Raw genomic sequence first — 18,007 nt, 5'->3', positions numbered from 1 at the left:
ATGGGCAGAAGATAAGAGATTCCCCTGGACCACACCTCCGTGGTTCACTTTGGTCACAAGTAGGAGACACAGATGGCACCTGTGGCCAGAGCACCTCAGGACCCTCCCCACCCACCAAATGCCTCTGCCTTGATGGAGAAGAAGGAAAGGCTGGCAAGGTGGGTTCCAGGGACTGTACCTGTAGGAAACAGAAAAGAGAAGGAAGAAGCACTCTCTGGTGGCGGGAATACTCTTGGTCACCTCAAATTTAAGTTGGGAAATTCTGCTGCTTGAAACTTCAGCCCTGAACCTTTGTCCACCATTCCTTTAAATTCTCCAACCCAAAATATTCTTCTTTTCTTAGTTTCAGGAGTACTGGCATCACACCCAGGCTACCCTGGCAGGTGTCCCTGTGGTACCCTGGCAGAGAAGAGACCAATCTTGTTTCCCTGCTGGCCAAAGTCAGTAGGACAGGATGCACAGTTTGCTGTTTGCTTTAGAGACAGGGACTATATAAACAAGCCTAACATTGGTGCAAAGACTGCCTCTTGAATTAAAGAAAAACTAGATTGAGTATTTATACAAATGGGGGTGGTTGGAAAAAGGAGAAGGAGAGGGAGCACAAAGACAGGGAATAGTGGGATCAAAACTAGGGAAGGCAGAAACATAACCACTCACCAGTCCCAGTTTTAGACCTCATCTCCAAGATAGATAGCATCCCATCTCATAAGATGGGTGTTGTTTTCAATGTTTTATTTTCTGTGGTTGCAGCCTGACCAAAAGTGAGATGGGAAGGGCTTCTCTAGCGAAAGAGCTCTTTTTTAGCTCTCTTAAATGAAGTGCCCACTAAGAAGTTGCACTTAACACATGAATTTCTACCATATTCAATTCACTTGTCTCGACCTGAACCCTTTATTCTACATATGATAGGTAGCACTGAAAAATCCTAACCCCCTAAGCTCCAGGTGCCCTAGGGGAGAGCAACTGGAATATAGCAGGGCTGGGCTCTGTCTTCCTGGTCACAGGTTCACTCTTTCCCCCAAATCTTCCTCTAGAGCTTTGCAGATGAGGTGCTAAAAGGAATAGGTAGGAGACCTCTTCTACCTAATCCTTAAAAGCATAATGTTGAAGATTTATTCAACAGCTGTTGCCCTATAATTCCTGCCTGGATTTTTTCCTATTATGCTGTAAGAAGTGGCAAGATCTTTACATAATACAGAGTGGTTTCACTGCCTTCCTACCCTCTCTAACGGCCCTTCCATTTATTTGACTAAAGCATCACACGGTGGCACTAGTATCATACCAGGAGTATGAGAAGTACAGTGCTTTCTGGCTCTAACATCATTGCCTTCAGTATCAAGGCTGCCTGGAGAAAGGATGGCAGCCTCAGGGCTTCCTTATGTCCTTCGCCACAAGAGCTCCTTGATGAAGGCCTTCTTTTTCCCCTATCCTGCTCTCCCCTCCCCACTTCTAACGGTACGTGGGTACCCAGGCTGGTTCTTGGGCTAGGTAGTGGGGACCAAGTTCATTACCTCCTTATCAGTTCTAGCATAGTAAACTACAGTATCAAGTGTTAGTGGGAAGAGCTGGGTTTTCCTGGTATACCCACTGCATCCTACTCCTATCTGGTCAACACACTGCTTCCAGGTATGGGACCTGCCAAGTGTGGAATTACCTGATAAGGGAGAGGGAAATACAACGAGGGCCTCTGGAGTTCCTGGCCTCAGCCAGCTGCCCGCAAGCCATAAACCAATAAAACAAGAATACTGAGTCAGTTTTTTATCTGGGTTCTCTTCATTCCCACTGCACTTGGTGCTGCTTTGGCTGACTGGGAACACCCCGTAACTACAGAACCTGACAGGAAGACTGGAGACTGTCTGCTTCTAGCTTGGAACTTACTGTGTAAATAAACTTCCAGAACTGTTACCATGAAGTGAAATGCCACATTCTGCTTAGTAATTTCTACCTATGCTGGGAAAAACCGGCTTTTTCCCAGCCCTTTGCAGGGCATAAAACTCAACCCCTTCAATTGCAAGTCCCATCAGCCTATTATTTTTTTAAAGAAAACTTGCACTTTGTTTTCTTTTTACAGTTACTTCCTTCCTACCCCAAAACTAGAAACTCTAAATGTAAAAAAAAAAAAGTCTTACCAACAGCTTCTTGCTTATTAAAATATGTATTATACACCTCTATTTTTAAACTCTACTCCTGAAAAATGACTGTCCCATTCTCCACTCACTGCATTTGTGGCCTTTCCCATTGGTCTGCATGGCTTTTATTACTGCAGGCCAGTAGACAGAGGGAGAAGAGAGAGCAGGGGTGGCCAACACTTGTGTTGTTTTCTGACTGATCTTGAACAAGAAAAAGAGTAACACTGAGGCCCTCGCTCCCATGCACAACTCTCCAAAACACTTATCCTCCTGCTAGAGTGGGCTTTCCAGGGTTTTTACTGGGAAGCAGTTAAGCCCCCTCCTCACCCCTTCCTTTTGTCTCTTTTTACTCCTTTGGCTTCAAAGGTTTTTGGAAAATAAACAATATGCTTTACACATTTCTAATTTCTAAATTTTCAGGGGATACTGAAAAATACGGCAGGTGGCCCAAGGCTGCTGTAAAGTTGAGGGGAGAGGAAATCTTAAGATTACAAGATAAAAGGCTGGGTGTGGTGGCTCACGCCTGTAATCCCAGCACTTTGGGAAGCTGAAGTGGGTGGATCACCTGAGGTCAGGAGTTCAAGACCAGCCTGACCAACATGGAGAAACCCCCATCTTTAAAAAAAAAAAAAAAAAAAAAGATTACAGGATAAAAAATGAATCCCCTAAACGAAAAGAACAATGGAACTGGTCTTCCATTTTGCCATCTTTCCTGTTCATGACAGCTACTAACCTGGAGACAGTAACATTTCATTAACCAAAGAAAGTGGGTCACCTGACCTCTGAAGAGCTGAGTACTCGGGCCACTCCAATCACCCTACAAGATGCCAACGAGGTCCCAGGAAGTCCAGCTCCTTAAACTGATGCTAGTCAATAAACCTGGGCAAGTGAAGCAAGAGAACTGAGAAAGAATCCATCTGTGAGTGGACAGATAAGGATGAAAGACCAAGAAGGAAAAGAGTATCAAAAGCAGAGAGGTCATTTAGTTGGGTCTGAAAGGAAAAGTCTTTGCTACCCCGACATGTATTGCTAGTAGGTCCCAGAATGGAAAAAAAAAAATTCGGCTGTTGGTAATATAATAATGTCCTTTCCCTGGAGCCAGTTATTAAAAAAAAATAAAATAAAATAAAAAAACTCTTAGTTTTTACTTGTTTAATTCTAAAAGAGAAGGGAGCTGAAGCCATTCCCTGTAGGAGTAAAGCTAAAAGGACAGGAAAAGATTCAAAGCTCTAATAGAGTCACAGATTTCCCAGGTATAAAACCTAAAATTAAGAAGTACAATAAGCAGAGGTGGAAAATTATCTAGTTCCTGATAGCTTCCCACAGAGCAAGTGATTTATATACTTGAAATCCAAACTACTTTCTTAATATCACTTTGGTCTCCATTTTTCCCAGGAGAGGAAATATGTCCCCCATAACTTTCTTGCTTCAAAAATTAAAATCCAGCATCCCAAGATCATTCCATAAGTAATTCTGCACAGACATCTCCTCACCCCAGTGCCTGTCTGGAGCTCACCCAAGGTCACCAAACAACTTGGTTGTGAACCAACTGCCTTAACCTTCGGGGGGAGGGAGTTAGCTAGACAAGGAGACCAGAAGTGAATGGGAAAGGGTTAGGACTCCACAATGTTGGCCTGTCAGAGCTTGATTAGAAGCCAAGCCAGGGGCAGCAAAAGAAAGCTTGGCCCAGGAAAAACCTGTGGGTCATGCTAATTTCTATCCAGAAAATACGGTGGACAGAAGCTTCTGGGGTGCATGAAGGGACTGGAACCTAGTTATGTTGTTATTCTCGGACTGTGAATTTTGGTGATGTAAAACAGAATATTCTGTAAACCAATGTCTGTATAAATAATGAGTGTTAACACAGTAAAATATTCGGTAAGAAGTCAAACTACCAGGGTTACTTTTTTCCCCCAATCGGAGTCTCATTTTATCCATTTGGAGTAGAGTGGCTAAAACAATACTGAGGCTTCTGTAGGCTTTCGGTAAGCAAGGCATCTGGTTGGACAGTGGGTGAGCACCAGGCTTCAAATCTGCATACATGAGCCTTAAGAAAATGGACTAGAGGCTGAGCCAAACCAAAGCAGGATGGCCTTAGAGCAACAGCAGCTTCCTAGGTGGTTTGTATATTGTATTTGAAAACAGCTCTGGGCAGGGATATCATAATTTCAAGGCCAAACTAAGCATCATCTTCCCTACAATCTGCATCCCCCAAAGGAATTGCAAGATGCGGGGGAACAGACTGTTTCTGCATAATATACATACTTTCATTTACGAACATTGGAATACAGACTTTCTATACACACATTACCTATATAATAAAAATGTACATGGCATGAGTATATGTCACTATATAAATATAGAGTTTTAGAAATCTTGAACCCGCACTTCCTGTTCACATCAGTTTCTCCTCTTCTTCCTCCCCAGTCAGGTCCGTCATTTAAGAGTTGGACAAAAGGGACAAGTGTCATTTGTGTTGGTCTGGGCCCAGAATTTGATACACTGGAAAGAAAGAAAGACATACCTCAGGTTTATCTGGAAAGACAAAGGGAAGAAGGATAGAGTGCCAATAAGTTAGGCCTAAGTTAGAAAAGATCTTACTGTGAGGCCTAAGTTAGAAAAGTTCTTACTGTGAGGTACAAGAGGGCTCTTTTTTTTGGGGGGGGAGGGGATAGTCTCACTCTATTGCCCAGGCTGGGGTGCAGTGGTGCAATCTCAGCTCACTGGAACCTCTGCTTCCTGGGTTCAAGCAATTCTCCTGCCTCAGCCTCCGAAGTAGCTGGGATTACAGGTATTCGCCACTATGCCCAGCTAATTTTTACATTTTTAGTAAAAATGGGGTTTCACCTTGTTGGCCAGGCTGGTCTCAAACTCCTGGCCTCAAGTGATCTGCCTGCTTCGGCCTCCCAAAGTGCTGGGATTACAGGTGTGAACCACTGCGCTTGGCCCCAAGAAGGGCTATTTCAATGGCTCTTACCCTAAAAGAATCCTCAGAGCAAGTGAACCTGTCCTTTTTACGAGGAACATTAACAATGAGCTGATGAAAGTGTTCATGGTGCTGCTTTCTGTTGAGTGTCTAGTGTGGCTTGCTCCCCCTTAGGATCCATTTTACCTGAGATGAGCATTCTTGTTCTAATACTCGCCACCCTCAAATCTTATTCAGAAATTTTTCTTACCAAGGATGTAGATGTAAATTCAGTTTCTACCTCGTGGAAAAGCAAAATGAATGAAACAAAATGGTTAAGAAGGAATCATCCCTGCTACTAAGAGACTTAACTCTTCCCTGGCAACATAAAAGAACAGGAATGACTTGTTGGTCTGTGAAGATAATCTCTAACAGGCAAGCCTTCCAAGCTATTTTGTTAATGGAGTTACTAATCTCATACTCAGGTCCTCCATTCCATTCCTCTTATCTAGGCAAAGTCTTTTGATGCTACATTTGGAACAACAGTTAGATATGTGGGATTATCACTCACTGTCAATTTTCCAAGCAAGGGACTTAGTGCTCAGTATGAATTGCTTATCCAGTCCCCCGAAGGGAATGGGGTAAAAATAAGCTGAGAGATCCTAACTACAGTATTCTAAATTCTGCTAATATTTAAGCCACCGTTTACTGAAAACTTTATGATTAGATATTAAAGACCAGGTGCGTTGGCTCACGCACGTAATCCCAGCACTCTGGGAGGCTGAGGCAGGAGGACCACTTGAGCCTAGGAGTTTGAGACCAGCCTGGGCAACAGAGCAAGACCTCATCTCTGCTAAAAAAGAGAAACAAAAAAATTAGCTGGGCATGATGGCATGCGCCTGTAGTCTCAGCTACTTGAGACGGAAACATCTTGAGCCTAGGAGATTGAGGCTGCAGCGAGCTATACTCGTGCCGCTGCATTCCAGTCTGAGCAACAGAATGAAACCCTGTCTCAAAAAAGAAAAAGAAATGCTGGGCTTGGTGGCTCATGCCTGTAATTCCAGCACTTTGAGAGGTCAAGGCGGGTAGATCACAAGGTCAGGAGTTTCAGACCACCCTGGCCAATATGGTGATAGCCCTGTCTCTACTAAAAATATAAAAATTAGCCAGTGTGGTGGTGGTCACCTGTAGTCCCAGCTACTTGGGAGGCTGAGACAGGAGAATTGCTTGAACCCAGGAGGTGGCGGTTGCAGTGAGCCAAGATTGCTCCACTGTATTCTAGCCTGGTGACAGAGTGAGACTCCATCTCAAAAAGAAAAAAAAAAAAAAAAAAAAAAAAAGAGATATTAATGATGAGCACCAACACAGTAAAAGTTATTTTAGCTATCAGGAAAAAAAAAGAGTAGAAAATGCGAAAGAAAAATTATTTTACGTGTCAGAATAAAAAGAGTAGAAAATGAGGAAGGTCTGTAACACCTACCTCCTTGTGCAATACATGGGTACACGCCATTGGATGCAGCTCACTGGGCTGGACGAGTTTCTGGCACATTAGACACAGCTTACAGGTGGCTGGAGCCTGTAGAACAGAGGAGACATAGTCAAAATGTAAGGAAACTTGGGTCTCCTTGCCGTTTATGACCATAATTCCATGCAGCAAAATGATTTCTATCAAAAGAAATAAAAATCCAAATACAGATTCTTGCCTAAAATACTTGCATTTTCCCAGTAGGGCTGCAAATAACCCAACTGATGGTTTCTTCCTGCACTCCACCTGTAAACCCACTACTTCCTCACCTCCAGCTTCTCCATACCACACTGTTCAAAGAAAAAGAATCTTACATGTGAAGACCTTCCAGGATATGAAACTTGGGCAGAAGGCAAGAACATTGGGGTACTGATTTGGGCCAGTGGAGCAGGGAACAAGGCCCGGATGCGACCAAGTGGCTGTAACAGAGCATATCACAAAAATCACTTATTTCCTAGTCCAGCAAAGGAAAAAAGCAGACTAACTACCACTGGCTGGAATGCTTCTTCCTGCCCCATGTTTTTCTGAAATCTGCCTCCTTCCCACCCCTCAGTAGGCCTAAGTTCTCTCCTGAGTAGCTTTCCTCACCTGAGTGCTTGCTGCCAGCCGCTCATGTTCTGCCAGACGTGCAGCAACCAACTGGATAAGTTCCTCCATGGTCAGGCCTGCCATGGTGGTACGTGCTGTCTTGATCTGCTGAAGAATGTTGGTCATCTGGGCCCTGAGAAAGAAAAATGTTGAGGGAGAGAAAGCCTACATTATACCCATGGGGAACACCCATGTAACATCCCCTATTTTAACTCATAAGCATTTCTCTGATAAAGGCATTTGAATTAGTCCTTGAAGATACTTACTTATTGCACTGTGGGAACCGAGTCAACAGCTTCTCCAGGATCTTCTCCAGTTTGTCTACTGGTTGTGGCCGGGGAGTTTCAGCAGAAGCCTTAACACCACCCAAGCCTGGGGGAGGCGGGATGGAGGCAGCCGGGGGCATGTGTGGACCATGGGGGCTGACAAGGGAACCCAAGCCAGGGCTGTTTCTGCCATGGGAGCCAGGAAGGGGTGAGGAAGGCTGGCTGGGCTGGGAAAGGGCAGGGTTCAGGATTGGGAAAGACAAGGAGCGGGGATCTGCACTGGGCATAACCATAGGCATTGTGACCTGCCCAATGGAGAAGGGCATCCGAGGAGCCAGAGAGGGACTGGGTTGAAACACCTGAAGCATGAAGTCTGTCTGCAAAGAAGAAGAGGTAGATGACAAGAGAGAAAGGAAGAAAAAGAAAGTTTAGGAAACTGGAGAAGAAATCAATGAGCAACTCTTGCTGAATAGGGATGGTCATAATATCTTCAGAAAAAGAACAAGTACAAGACTGCTTCTACTACCAACACAGAAAGGCGAACTTCCCCCCAAAGCCAGCTCTCTTACCTCTGATGGGGGTGGAGGCAAAGTGGGAGTAGGGATTTGAGGAAGGCTGCTCAGCTTGGCTCCATTCCTCACTAACTGGATATGACTATTAAATTGGTCCTAAAAAAAAAAAAAAGGATTATTTTTACTGCTGAACTGACTGAGGCTCTCTAGAAAGACAGCACCACCCACTATTAGGAAAACAAAAGGAATAGTAGGATAGGCCCTAAATAGCGATAAAAAAGGCTACCTCCGGATTGCAAGAAGTGTTAAGCAAAGACTAACACTGACTGAATGATCACACATAAATACACTTACACGAACATTTTTTTTCATTATCCGAACTCCATTCAGTCTCGTCTCCCACTCCTGCTTGGAACGAACTGTCTCCAGTGTTGGGGGAGTTGACCTTTCAACAAACCAACAGGAATTTACAGACTTAAAGAAAGCCCTGCTGGACACAGTGACTCACACCTGTAATCCCAGCACTTTGAGACACCAAGGCAGGGGATCACTTGAGCTCAGGAGTTCAAGACCACCCTAGGCAACGTGGCAAAACCCCATCTCTAAAAAAAAGTGCAAAATTAGCCAGATGTGGTGGCTCTCACCTATAGTCCCAGCTACTTGGGAGGCTGAGGCAGGAGGATAGCTTGTGCCCAGGAGGCAGAGGTTACAGTGACCCAAGATGGCACCACTGCACAACAGAGGGAGACCCAGTCTCAAAAAAAAAAAGCCCAATTCCTAATTCTCTGAGATAGCAAAATGGTAGCTGGTTAATTGACTTTGAGAAAAGAGGTGGGAGCAGGTGTAGGAGAAGCCCAAGATTCTAATTCCTTTGCCTCACTTTAACTCCAGTATCTTTTAAGCCACGTTTCTGAGAAAGAGAACCAAGCACAGTGAGAGGATTCTTGTCTGCCTGAAAATGCCACAGGGGTCCTCCAAGTTCCAAGGCAGAAAGAAAAAGAAATGACTACATAGGAAACGAAACAGATTCTAGCCATTTTTTATTTTTTAGAGACAGGGTCTCACTGTCGCCTAGGCTGGGGTGCAGTAATGCAGTCAAAGCTCACTGTGGCCTTGACTTCCTGGGCAGACAAGTGATCCTCCTGCCTCGACCTCCCAAAGTGCTGAGATCACAGGAGCATACTACTACATCTGGCTTTAACAGAGAGTGTTAAAGCATTAAAAAATACGAAACTATAAAACTGCAGAAGGGAAGAGTTAGAGTACAGAAGTTCCTAATATGGGAAGAGAAATCACTGTGCAATTGCTATTGCAGTCAGAGATAGCCTTACAATTCCTATGAAGACAGAATAAGTGCCAGACTTGCTGGCCTAGGAATTCAAAAACCTAAACAAACAAACTATTAAAAGACAATTAAAGCTGTAGAATGGAAAGGTACCTACTTGAGGTAAGTAAGGTGCAATTCTGCCTCTTTTTCTGCTTCTTCTAGTTTCAGTACCAATAACTCTTTCCGGCTTTCTAGTGATAAGATCTAAGGAAGCCACACACATATAAATACTTTATTAATTTTACATACACAAAGCTACAAATGAAACCGTGAAAACAAATGCTTACTGGCTCTCCTACTAAGATGCCAAAAGTAGGTACCATTTGGAAGCCTGAAATTAAGGCTTTCAAGATATCAGCTGCTCTTCTCACCTCTGCCTTCCAGGCACGTTCAGTCTCTTCCATAATGTTCCTATTTATTTCACCATCCTGATTCTTGAGTCTATCCAGTTCCATTTCCCACACCTCTCTGTAAGATAAGAAACCAAGAAAAAGACTAAGAAAGAAAGATAAGCTTGTTGAGAGACACCAAAGCAAAAGTAAAACCCAAAATTGGTCAGCCAAGTATGTTACAGGAAGTCTTACTCTAAGTATTAACGGTATTTCTTTTTCTTTCTTCTTATTTTTTGCTAATCAAAAGAGAGTTAAAGTATCAAATATAGATACAGACAAATAATGTTTAAAGTGGTCTGCCATTGCATAAAGGCGCTGTATTTGAAAGTAAAAATGTTGTGGCCAGGCATGGTACCTCATGCCTGTAATCCCAGCATGACATATTATGTAATCCCAGCATAATCAGGAGTTTGAGACTAGCCTGGCCAACATAGTGAAACCCCATCTCTACAAAAAATATACAAGTTAGCTGGGCATGGTAGTGCACGCCTGAAATCCCAGCTACTCAGAGGGTAAGGCAAGAGAATCACTTGAATCTGGGAGTCGGAGGTCGCTGTGAGCCGAGATCGCGCCACTGCACTCCTGCTTGGGCTACAAAGTGAGACTCCATCTCAAAAATAAAAAGTAAAAATGTTTATATCTCCACTTGCTAAAATAAGGTTACTCAGAGCAGGAAAAAGAGTGCATCTTAGAACAAAAGCCTTCTATTGAAGGCAGAACATGCTTCTATGCTCAAGAGAATTCAAAATCATTATGGCATTCTGCAGTCTTATTTCCCAACATGTCTTTTAGTATGGGTCCTGAAAAATGTGGGACCAAATACAGGGGTCCACTTTTTTTTTTTTATAGACAAGGTCTCACTCAGTTGCCCAGACCAAAGTACAGTGCTATGACTTTGATTCACTGCAGCCTCAACCCCACGTGGTCAAGCAATCTTCTTGCCTTAGCCTCCCAAGTAGCTGGGACTACAGATGCATGCCACCACCCATGCCTGGCTAATGTTTATTTTTTGTAGAGACAGGGGTCTCACTTTGTTCTACAGGCTGTTCTCGAACTCCTGGGCTCAAGCCATCCTCCCACCTCAGCCTCCCATGGTGCTGGGATGACAGGCTACTTGGCCTGGCCAGAGGCCTACTTAATATTCATCCTTAATAGAGCGATTCACTAATTTGCTACTAAGTACACTGATACAAGCTTATTAATTTTCAAATTTTCCTAGCTATAGTAACTAAGCTCCAAAAGGAAACAATGTTCTCTTCATACCTCAGGACTTCTCATTTTCCTTGGTTACCTCACTCTTACATACTTTCCCCCAACTCAGCATTAGAGTGACCAACTGTCCTGGTTTGCCCAGTACTGAGGGATTTCCCAGGATGGATGACTTTCAGTGCTAAAACTGGGATGGGTGATCACCCTATTCAGAACCGAAGAGATCATTAAGCAATACAGCCATTAAAGGAATTTCCTTATATTATATTCGATTGTGGTAAGTTTTATAGCTAGAAGCTCAGATTACCAAGATCAGTGGACAGAATACGATGAAAATACTGAAATTATCTCTCCTACATTTTAAAAAGGTAAAAATAAGAAGAAAAGCTTGGGAAGACTTACATCTTTTTTTTTCTTTGGAGACAGAGTCTTGCTCTGTTGCCCACGCTGGAGTGCAGTGGCATGATCTAGGCTCACTGCAAGAGATTCTCCTGCTTCAGCCTGCTGAGTAGCTGGGACTACAGGTATGTGTTACCATGTCCAGCTAATTTTTTGTATTTTTAGTAGAGACAGGGTTTTACCATATTAGCCAGGTGGTCTCAATCTCCTGACCTCATGATCTGCCCTCCTCAGCCTCCCAAAGTGCTTGTGAGCCACTGCACCCAGCCAAGAGCTAAATCTTAAGAAAAAGGTTCCCATTTTTCTGTTTTGTTTTTGTTTTTGTTTTTGAGATGGAGTCTCTGTCACCCAGGGTGAAGTGCAGTGGTGCGATTTGGGCTCACTGCAGTCTCCACCTCTAGAGTTCAAACGATTCTCCTGCCTCAGCATCCCGAGTAGCTGGATTACAGGCGCCCGCCACCATGCCCAGCTAAATTTTTTTTTTTGGATTTTTAGTGGAGATGGGGTTTTGCCATGTTGGCCAGGGTGGTCTCGAACTCCTAACCTGAGATGATCCACCCACCTCGTCCTCCCAAAGTGCTGGGATTACAGGCATGAGCCACCGTGCCTGGCCTCCACTTTTCTTCAGTGAGAGAAACTTTCATTTCCCTTCTGTTTCTGTAGTAACCTTACATATATGAAAGGGAGCAATTTGCTTAACAGATGCATATGAGGCCCTTTCCTCTCACATATTCTTGCTTTTGACCCAATCCTCCACACATCCCTCATTCTCTATTTCATGTATAGGGAGGGAAGGGGTATATGTGTCTGTGTGTTCACACTTATTCATTCAAACTCTGATATTGCCGGCTCTCTATTGACAAGGTCTAGTGATCTAATAGAAATGAGGTGGGCATTTTCTGCCTTAATTTCCAGGTATTGTCTTCTCCCAATTAACTTCCTAGCAGAGAACACATTCTCTAGTAATTTTGGTTTTTATTTTGAGACTGTCACCCAAGCTGGAGTGCAGTGGCAGGATCCTGGCTCACTGAAACCTCCACCTCCCAAGTTCAAGTAATTCTCCTGCCTCAGCCTCTGAAGTAGCTAGGACTACAGGTGCGTACCAGCACACCTGGCTAATTATTTTTTATGTTTAGTAGAGACAGGGTTTTGCCATGTTGGCCAGGCTGGTCTCAAACTCCTGACCTCAGTGATCCACTGGCTTCAGCCTCCCAAAGTGCTAGAATTACAAGTGTGAGCCATCACACCCAGCGTAATAATTCTTTAGACAAAGATTTTATAGGTAGCTGTGTTTTCTGCTACAACACATATTCCCTCCATTCCAAAATACATGAAGAGTCAGAATGCTCTTACCATAAAAATATGTAAAATACATTACAGAATCAATCCATCTAGCTTGCTATTCACTCTGACAATGGGATAATTGTAAGAAAACAGGACAGTTGCCTTCTGTGACTGGTGTTATCCTTGAAGATTATGAATACTCACTGAACATCTCTAACTTTCATTAAATACACTGTCAACTACAAATATAAACTTAGAAAAATCCTCTTATGTCAATGGAGACATTCCATATATTCACATATTCCTGTGGGCAAAAGGCCCAAAGGAAAATATTTTTGCCCACATTTACCTCACTGGGATCTAACAAAAGGAACTACTCGCAGCAATAGCGAAAATGGTTAAGAAATTATTTTTTCATTTTCTTTTTTTTAGAGAGTTTCACTGTATTGTCCAGGCTGGAGTGCATTGGCATGATCATAACTCACTATAACCTTGAACTCTGGAACTCCCACTTCAACCTCCTGAGTAACTAGGACTATAAGCACGGATCATCATGCCCAGCAAATTTTTAATTTTTTTTTGTAAAGATAGAGTCTCACTACATTGCCCAGGCTGGTCTGGAACTCCTGGCCTCAAGTAATCTTCCTGAATTGATCTCCCAAAGCTCTGGCATTATTGGCATGAGCCACTGTGCCCAGCCTTGTTCCAGTTTGGAGGGGTAATGCTTTCACCTTTTCTCTCTTGAGTGTGATGGTGGCTGTGGATTTGTCATACGTGGTTTTTATTATTTTGAGGTATGTTCCTTCTACGCCTAGTTTATTGAGGGTTTTTACCATACAGGGATGCAGGATTTCATCAAATGCTTTTTCTGCATCTATTGAAATGATTATATGGTTTTTGTCTTTAATTTAGTTTACATGGTGAATCACATTTATTGACTTGTGTATGTTGAGCCATCTTTGCGTTACTAGGATGAAACCCACTTGATTGTGGTGAATTATCTTTTTGATATGCCGTTCAATTTGGTTTTGCTAGTATTCTGTTGAGGATATTTGCATTGATGTTCTTCAGGGGTACTGGTCTGTAGTTTTCTTTTTTTGTTGTGTCCCTTCCTGGCTTCGGTATCAGGGTGAGACTGATTTTGTATAATGAGTTAGAGAGGATTCCTTCCTTCCTGATCTTTTGGAATAGTTTCAGTAGGATTGGTATCAGTTTTTTGAATGTCTGGTTGAATTTGGCTGTGAATCCACCTGGACATGGGTCTTTTTGGTTGGGAGATTTTAAAAATTACTGATTCAATCAAATTACTTGCTATTGGTCTGTTCAAGATTTAATCAATTAAATTACTGATTCAATCAAACTACTTACTATTGGTCTATTTCTCCCTGGTTCAAGCTTGGGGATTCCAGGAAGTTATCCATTTCATCTAAGTTTTCTAGTTTGTGTACATTTAAGTGTTCATAGTAGTCTCAGATGATCTTTTGTATTTCTGTGGTATCAGTTATGGTATCTCCACTTTCATTTTTGACTGGGACCTTACAAAAAGAACTACTTGCAACAACAGCAAAAATGGTTAAGAAGTTATTTTCTTATTTTTTAGAGACAGGGTTTCAAGTTTATTTGAATCCTCTTGCAACTAATCCAGCTAGTGGTCTATCATTTTTGTTTATTGCTTCAAAGAAACAACTTTTAATTTTATTGATCCTTTGTATTTTTTTGGTTTCAACTGTGTTTAGTTCTGTTCTCTGTTATTTTTCTTCTGCTAGCTTTGGGTTTGGTTTCTTCCTGTTTATCTAATTCCTTGAGGTATGATATTAGGTTGTCAATTTGTGATCTTTGTGATGCAGGCATTTGGCACTCTAAACGTCCCTCTTAGTATTGCTTTTGCTGTATCTGAGATTTTGATAACTTCTCTCATTGTTATCACTCACTTCAAAAAATCTTTTACTTTCTATCTGATTTCATCATTAACTCAAAGATCATTCAGGAGTGGGTTAATTTCTAATTTTTATAGGTTTGAGAGTTCCTCTTCGAATTGATTTTTAGTTTTATTCTGCTGTGGTCTGAGAAAATACTTACTATTATTTCAACTTAAAAAATATATTAAGACTTGTTTCATAGTCTATCATATGGCCTATTTAAAAAACGTGCCACTAGGCCAGGTGCAGTGGCTCATACCTATAATCCCAGCACTTCTGGAGGCTGAGGTGGGTGGATTACTTGAGGTCAGGAGTTCGAGACCAGCCTGGCCAACATGGCAAAAACCCGTCTCTCCAAAAAGAAATACAAAAACTAGCCAGACATCATAGCACATGCTTGTGGTACAGCTACTTGGGAAGCTAAGGCAGAAGAATTGCTTGAACCCAGGAAGCGGCAGTTGCAGTGAGCCGAGATCATGCCATTACACTCTGGCCTGGGCGGTAGAGTAAAACTCTGTCTCAAAAAAAAAAAAAAAAAAAAAAAAATGCTGGGCACGGTGGCTCACACCTGTAATCCCAGCATTTTGAGAGGCCAAGGCGGGTGGATCACAAGGTCAGGAGATCGGGAACATCCTGGCCAATATTATGAAAACCTGTCTCTTCTAAAAATACAAAAAATTAGCTGGGTGTGGTGGCATGCACGTATAGTCCCAGGTACTCTGGAGGCTAAGGCAAGGGAATTGCTTGAACCCAGGCAGCGGAGTTTGCAATGAGCCCAGATCGCACCACTGCATTCCAGCTGGGTGACAGAGGAAGACTCCATCTCAAAACAAACAAACAAAAAAACGTGATCCATGTACTGATGACAAGAATGTATATTCTACAGTTTTGAGGTAGAATGTTATATAAATGTCTGTTAGAGTTCAGTTTAGCGACAGAGGAAGACTCCGTCTCAAAACAAACAAAAAAAATGTGATCCATGTACTGATGACAAGAATGTATATTCTACAGTTTTGAGGTAGAAGGTTATATAAATGTCTGTTAGAGTTCAGTTTAGGACCAGTTTCTTTGCTGGCTTTTTATATCGATGATCTGTTTAGCACTATCAGTGGACTGCTGAAGTGCCCCACTATTATTGTACTGCTGTTTATCTCTTTTCTTAAGTCTAGTAGTATTTATATTATGAATTCAGAAGCTCTAGTGTTATGTGCATACATATTCAGGATTAGGCAAAAAGAACAAATCTTGGCCGGGTGCAGTGGCTCATACCTATAATCCCAGCACTTTGGGAGGCCAAGGTGGGAGGACTGCTTTAAGCCCAGGAGTCTGAGAGCAGGCTGGGCAACATGGCGAAAACCCACCTCTACAAAAACAGAAAAATATTAGCCAGACATTGGTGGCTCAAGCCTGTAGTCCCAGATGCTTGGGAGGCTGGGGCTGGAGAATCACTTGAGCCCAGGAAGCAGAGGTTGCAGTGAGCCGAGATGGTACCACTGCAGTCCAGCCTGGGTGACACAGTGAGACCCTATCTCAAAAAAAAAGAACAAATCTAGAGGTATTCGCATTATCCAACTTCAAATTATACTACAAGGCTATAGTAACCAAAACAGCATGAAACTGGTATAAAAACAGACATACTGACCAATGGGACAGAATAGAGAACCCTGAAATAAAGCCAAATACCTATAACCAACTGATCTTCAACAAAGCAGACAGGCCGGGCGTGGTGGCTCAAGCCTGTAATCCCAGCACTTTGGGAGGCCAAGGCGGGTGGATCACGAGGTCAAGAGATCGAGACCATCCTGGTCAACATGGTGAAACCCCGTCTCTACTAAAAATACAAAAAATTAGCTGGGCATGGTGGTGCGTGCCTGTAATCCCAGCTACTCAGGAGGCTGAGGCAGGAGAATTGCCTGAACCCAGGAGGCGGAGGTTGCTGTAAGCCGAGATCGCGCCATTGCACTCCAGCCTGGGTAACAAAAGCGAAACTCCATCTCAAAAAACAAAAAACAAAAAACAAAAAAAACAAAAACAAAGCAGACAAAAACATACACTGGGAAAAGGAAAGTAGTCAATAAATTGTGCCAGGAAAATTGGATGGCCTCAAGCAGAAGAATGAAACTGGATCCCTATCTTTCTCATCATATACAAAAATTAACTCAAGATGGATTAAGACTTAAATGTAAGACCTAAAGCATAAAAATTCTGGTTGGGGGTTGGGGGAGAAAGAAAAAAAAAATTCTATAAGAAAACCTAGGAAAAAACTCTTTTGAACATTGGACTAGGCAAAGAATTCATGACTAACATCCCAAAAGCAAATGCAACAACCACACACAAAAAAGTACATGGCTCTTAATTAAACTAAAAAGCTTCTGGCCTGAAAAGAAATAATCAACAGAGTAAGTACATAACCTACAGAGTGAAAGAGAATATTTGCAAACTACGCATTTGACAAAGAATATGCAGAATCTACAAAGTATTCAAATAAGTCAGCAAGAGAAAAGCAAATCATTCCATTAAAAAGTAGGCAAATTGGCCCAGGCGTGGTGGCTCACATTTATAATCCCAGCATTTTGGGAGGCTGAAGCAGGTGGATCACTTGAGGCCAGGAGTTCGAGACCAGCCTGACCAACATGGTGAAACCCTGACTCTACTAAAAAATATATATATATATAAAATTAGCCGGGCATGGTGGCACACATCTGTAATCACAGGTACTTGGGAGGCTGAGGCAGAAGAATCACTTGAACCAGGGAGGCAAAGGTCCAGTGAGCTGAAATTGTGCCACTGCACCCCAGTCTGCGTGACAGAGCGAGGCTCTGTCTCAAAAAAAAAAAAGTGGGTAAATGACATGAATAGACATTTTTAAAAAGAAGATATACCAAGGGTTGAGACACACGAAATAATGTGAAACATCACTAACCATCATGGAAACGCAAATTAAAACCACAATGAAATACCATCTTACCACAGTCAGAATGGCTATTATTAAAAAGTAACACAAGAACAACAGATATTGGAGGGGACGCAGTGAGAATATCATGCTTATATATTGTTGTTGGGAATGTAAATTAGTATAACCTCTAGGGAAAACAGTATAGAGATTTCTCAAAGAACTAAGTATCCACCAAAGGAGAAGAAGTCATTATATCAAAAAGATACCTGTACTTGTATGTGTGTCAAAGCACAATTCACAACTGCAAAGAAGGCCAGGCATGGTGGCTTCTGCCTGTAATCCTAATGCTTTGAGAGGCCAAAGTGGGAGGATCACTTGAACTCAGGAGTTTGAGACCAGCCTGAGGAACATAGTGAGACCTTGTCTATACAAAAAATTTAAAGATTAGCCAGGGATGGTGCAGTGCACCTATAGATCTAGCTACTCAAGCAACTGAGTTAGGAGGATCACTTGAGGCCAGGAGCTGAAGGCTGCAGTGAGCTACGATCATACCACTGCACTCCACTTGGTGAGGGAGCAAGACCGTGTTTCTAAAAACAAACAAGAAAGCAATTGGAGAGATATGGAATCAACCTAAGGGCCCACCAACCAGAGTG

The 18,007-nt window shown here is 42.6% G+C and overlaps 1 protein-coding gene across 4 annotated transcripts in view; it reads right to left on the bottom strand.

Moving 5' to 3' along the window:
* Window positions 1-4,239: 4,239 nt before the first annotated feature.
* Window positions 4,240-18,007, bottom strand: part of RNF214 (ring finger protein 214) — a 56,345-nt gene continuing 42,577 nt past the window's right edge. For all 4 annotated transcript variants that reach the window (XM_039470588.2, XM_074400656.1, XM_074400655.1 and 1 more), the window contains exons 7-15: window positions 9,624-9,720; window positions 9,368-9,456; window positions 8,280-8,370; window positions 7,983-8,081; window positions 7,414-7,790; window positions 7,148-7,280; window positions 6,874-6,978; window positions 6,515-6,610; window positions 4,240-4,631 (exon numbers count right to left, since the gene is read on the bottom strand). In XM_039470588.2, the coding sequence (XP_039326522.2) occupies window positions 4,566-4,631; window positions 6,515-6,610; window positions 6,874-6,978; window positions 7,148-7,280; window positions 7,414-7,790; window positions 7,983-8,081; window positions 8,280-8,370; window positions 9,368-9,456; window positions 9,624-9,720 (1,153 nt within the window). In that variant the 3' untranslated portion in view covers window positions 4,240-4,565. The remainder of the gene's footprint in view (window positions 4,632-6,514; window positions 6,611-6,873; window positions 6,979-7,147; window positions 7,281-7,413; window positions 7,791-7,982; window positions 8,082-8,279; window positions 8,371-9,367; window positions 9,457-9,623; window positions 9,721-18,007) is intronic.

The sequence above is a fragment of the Saimiri boliviensis genome, chromosome 6, assembly GCF_048565385.1.
Source record: "Saimiri boliviensis isolate mSaiBol1 chromosome 6, mSaiBol1.pri, whole genome shotgun sequence".
NCBI classification, from domain to species: domain Eukaryota; kingdom Metazoa; phylum Chordata; class Mammalia; order Primates; family Cebidae; genus Saimiri; species Saimiri boliviensis.
Note: the sequence above shows the minus strand (reverse complement) of the source record. Positions and strands in the feature narration are given on the sequence as shown.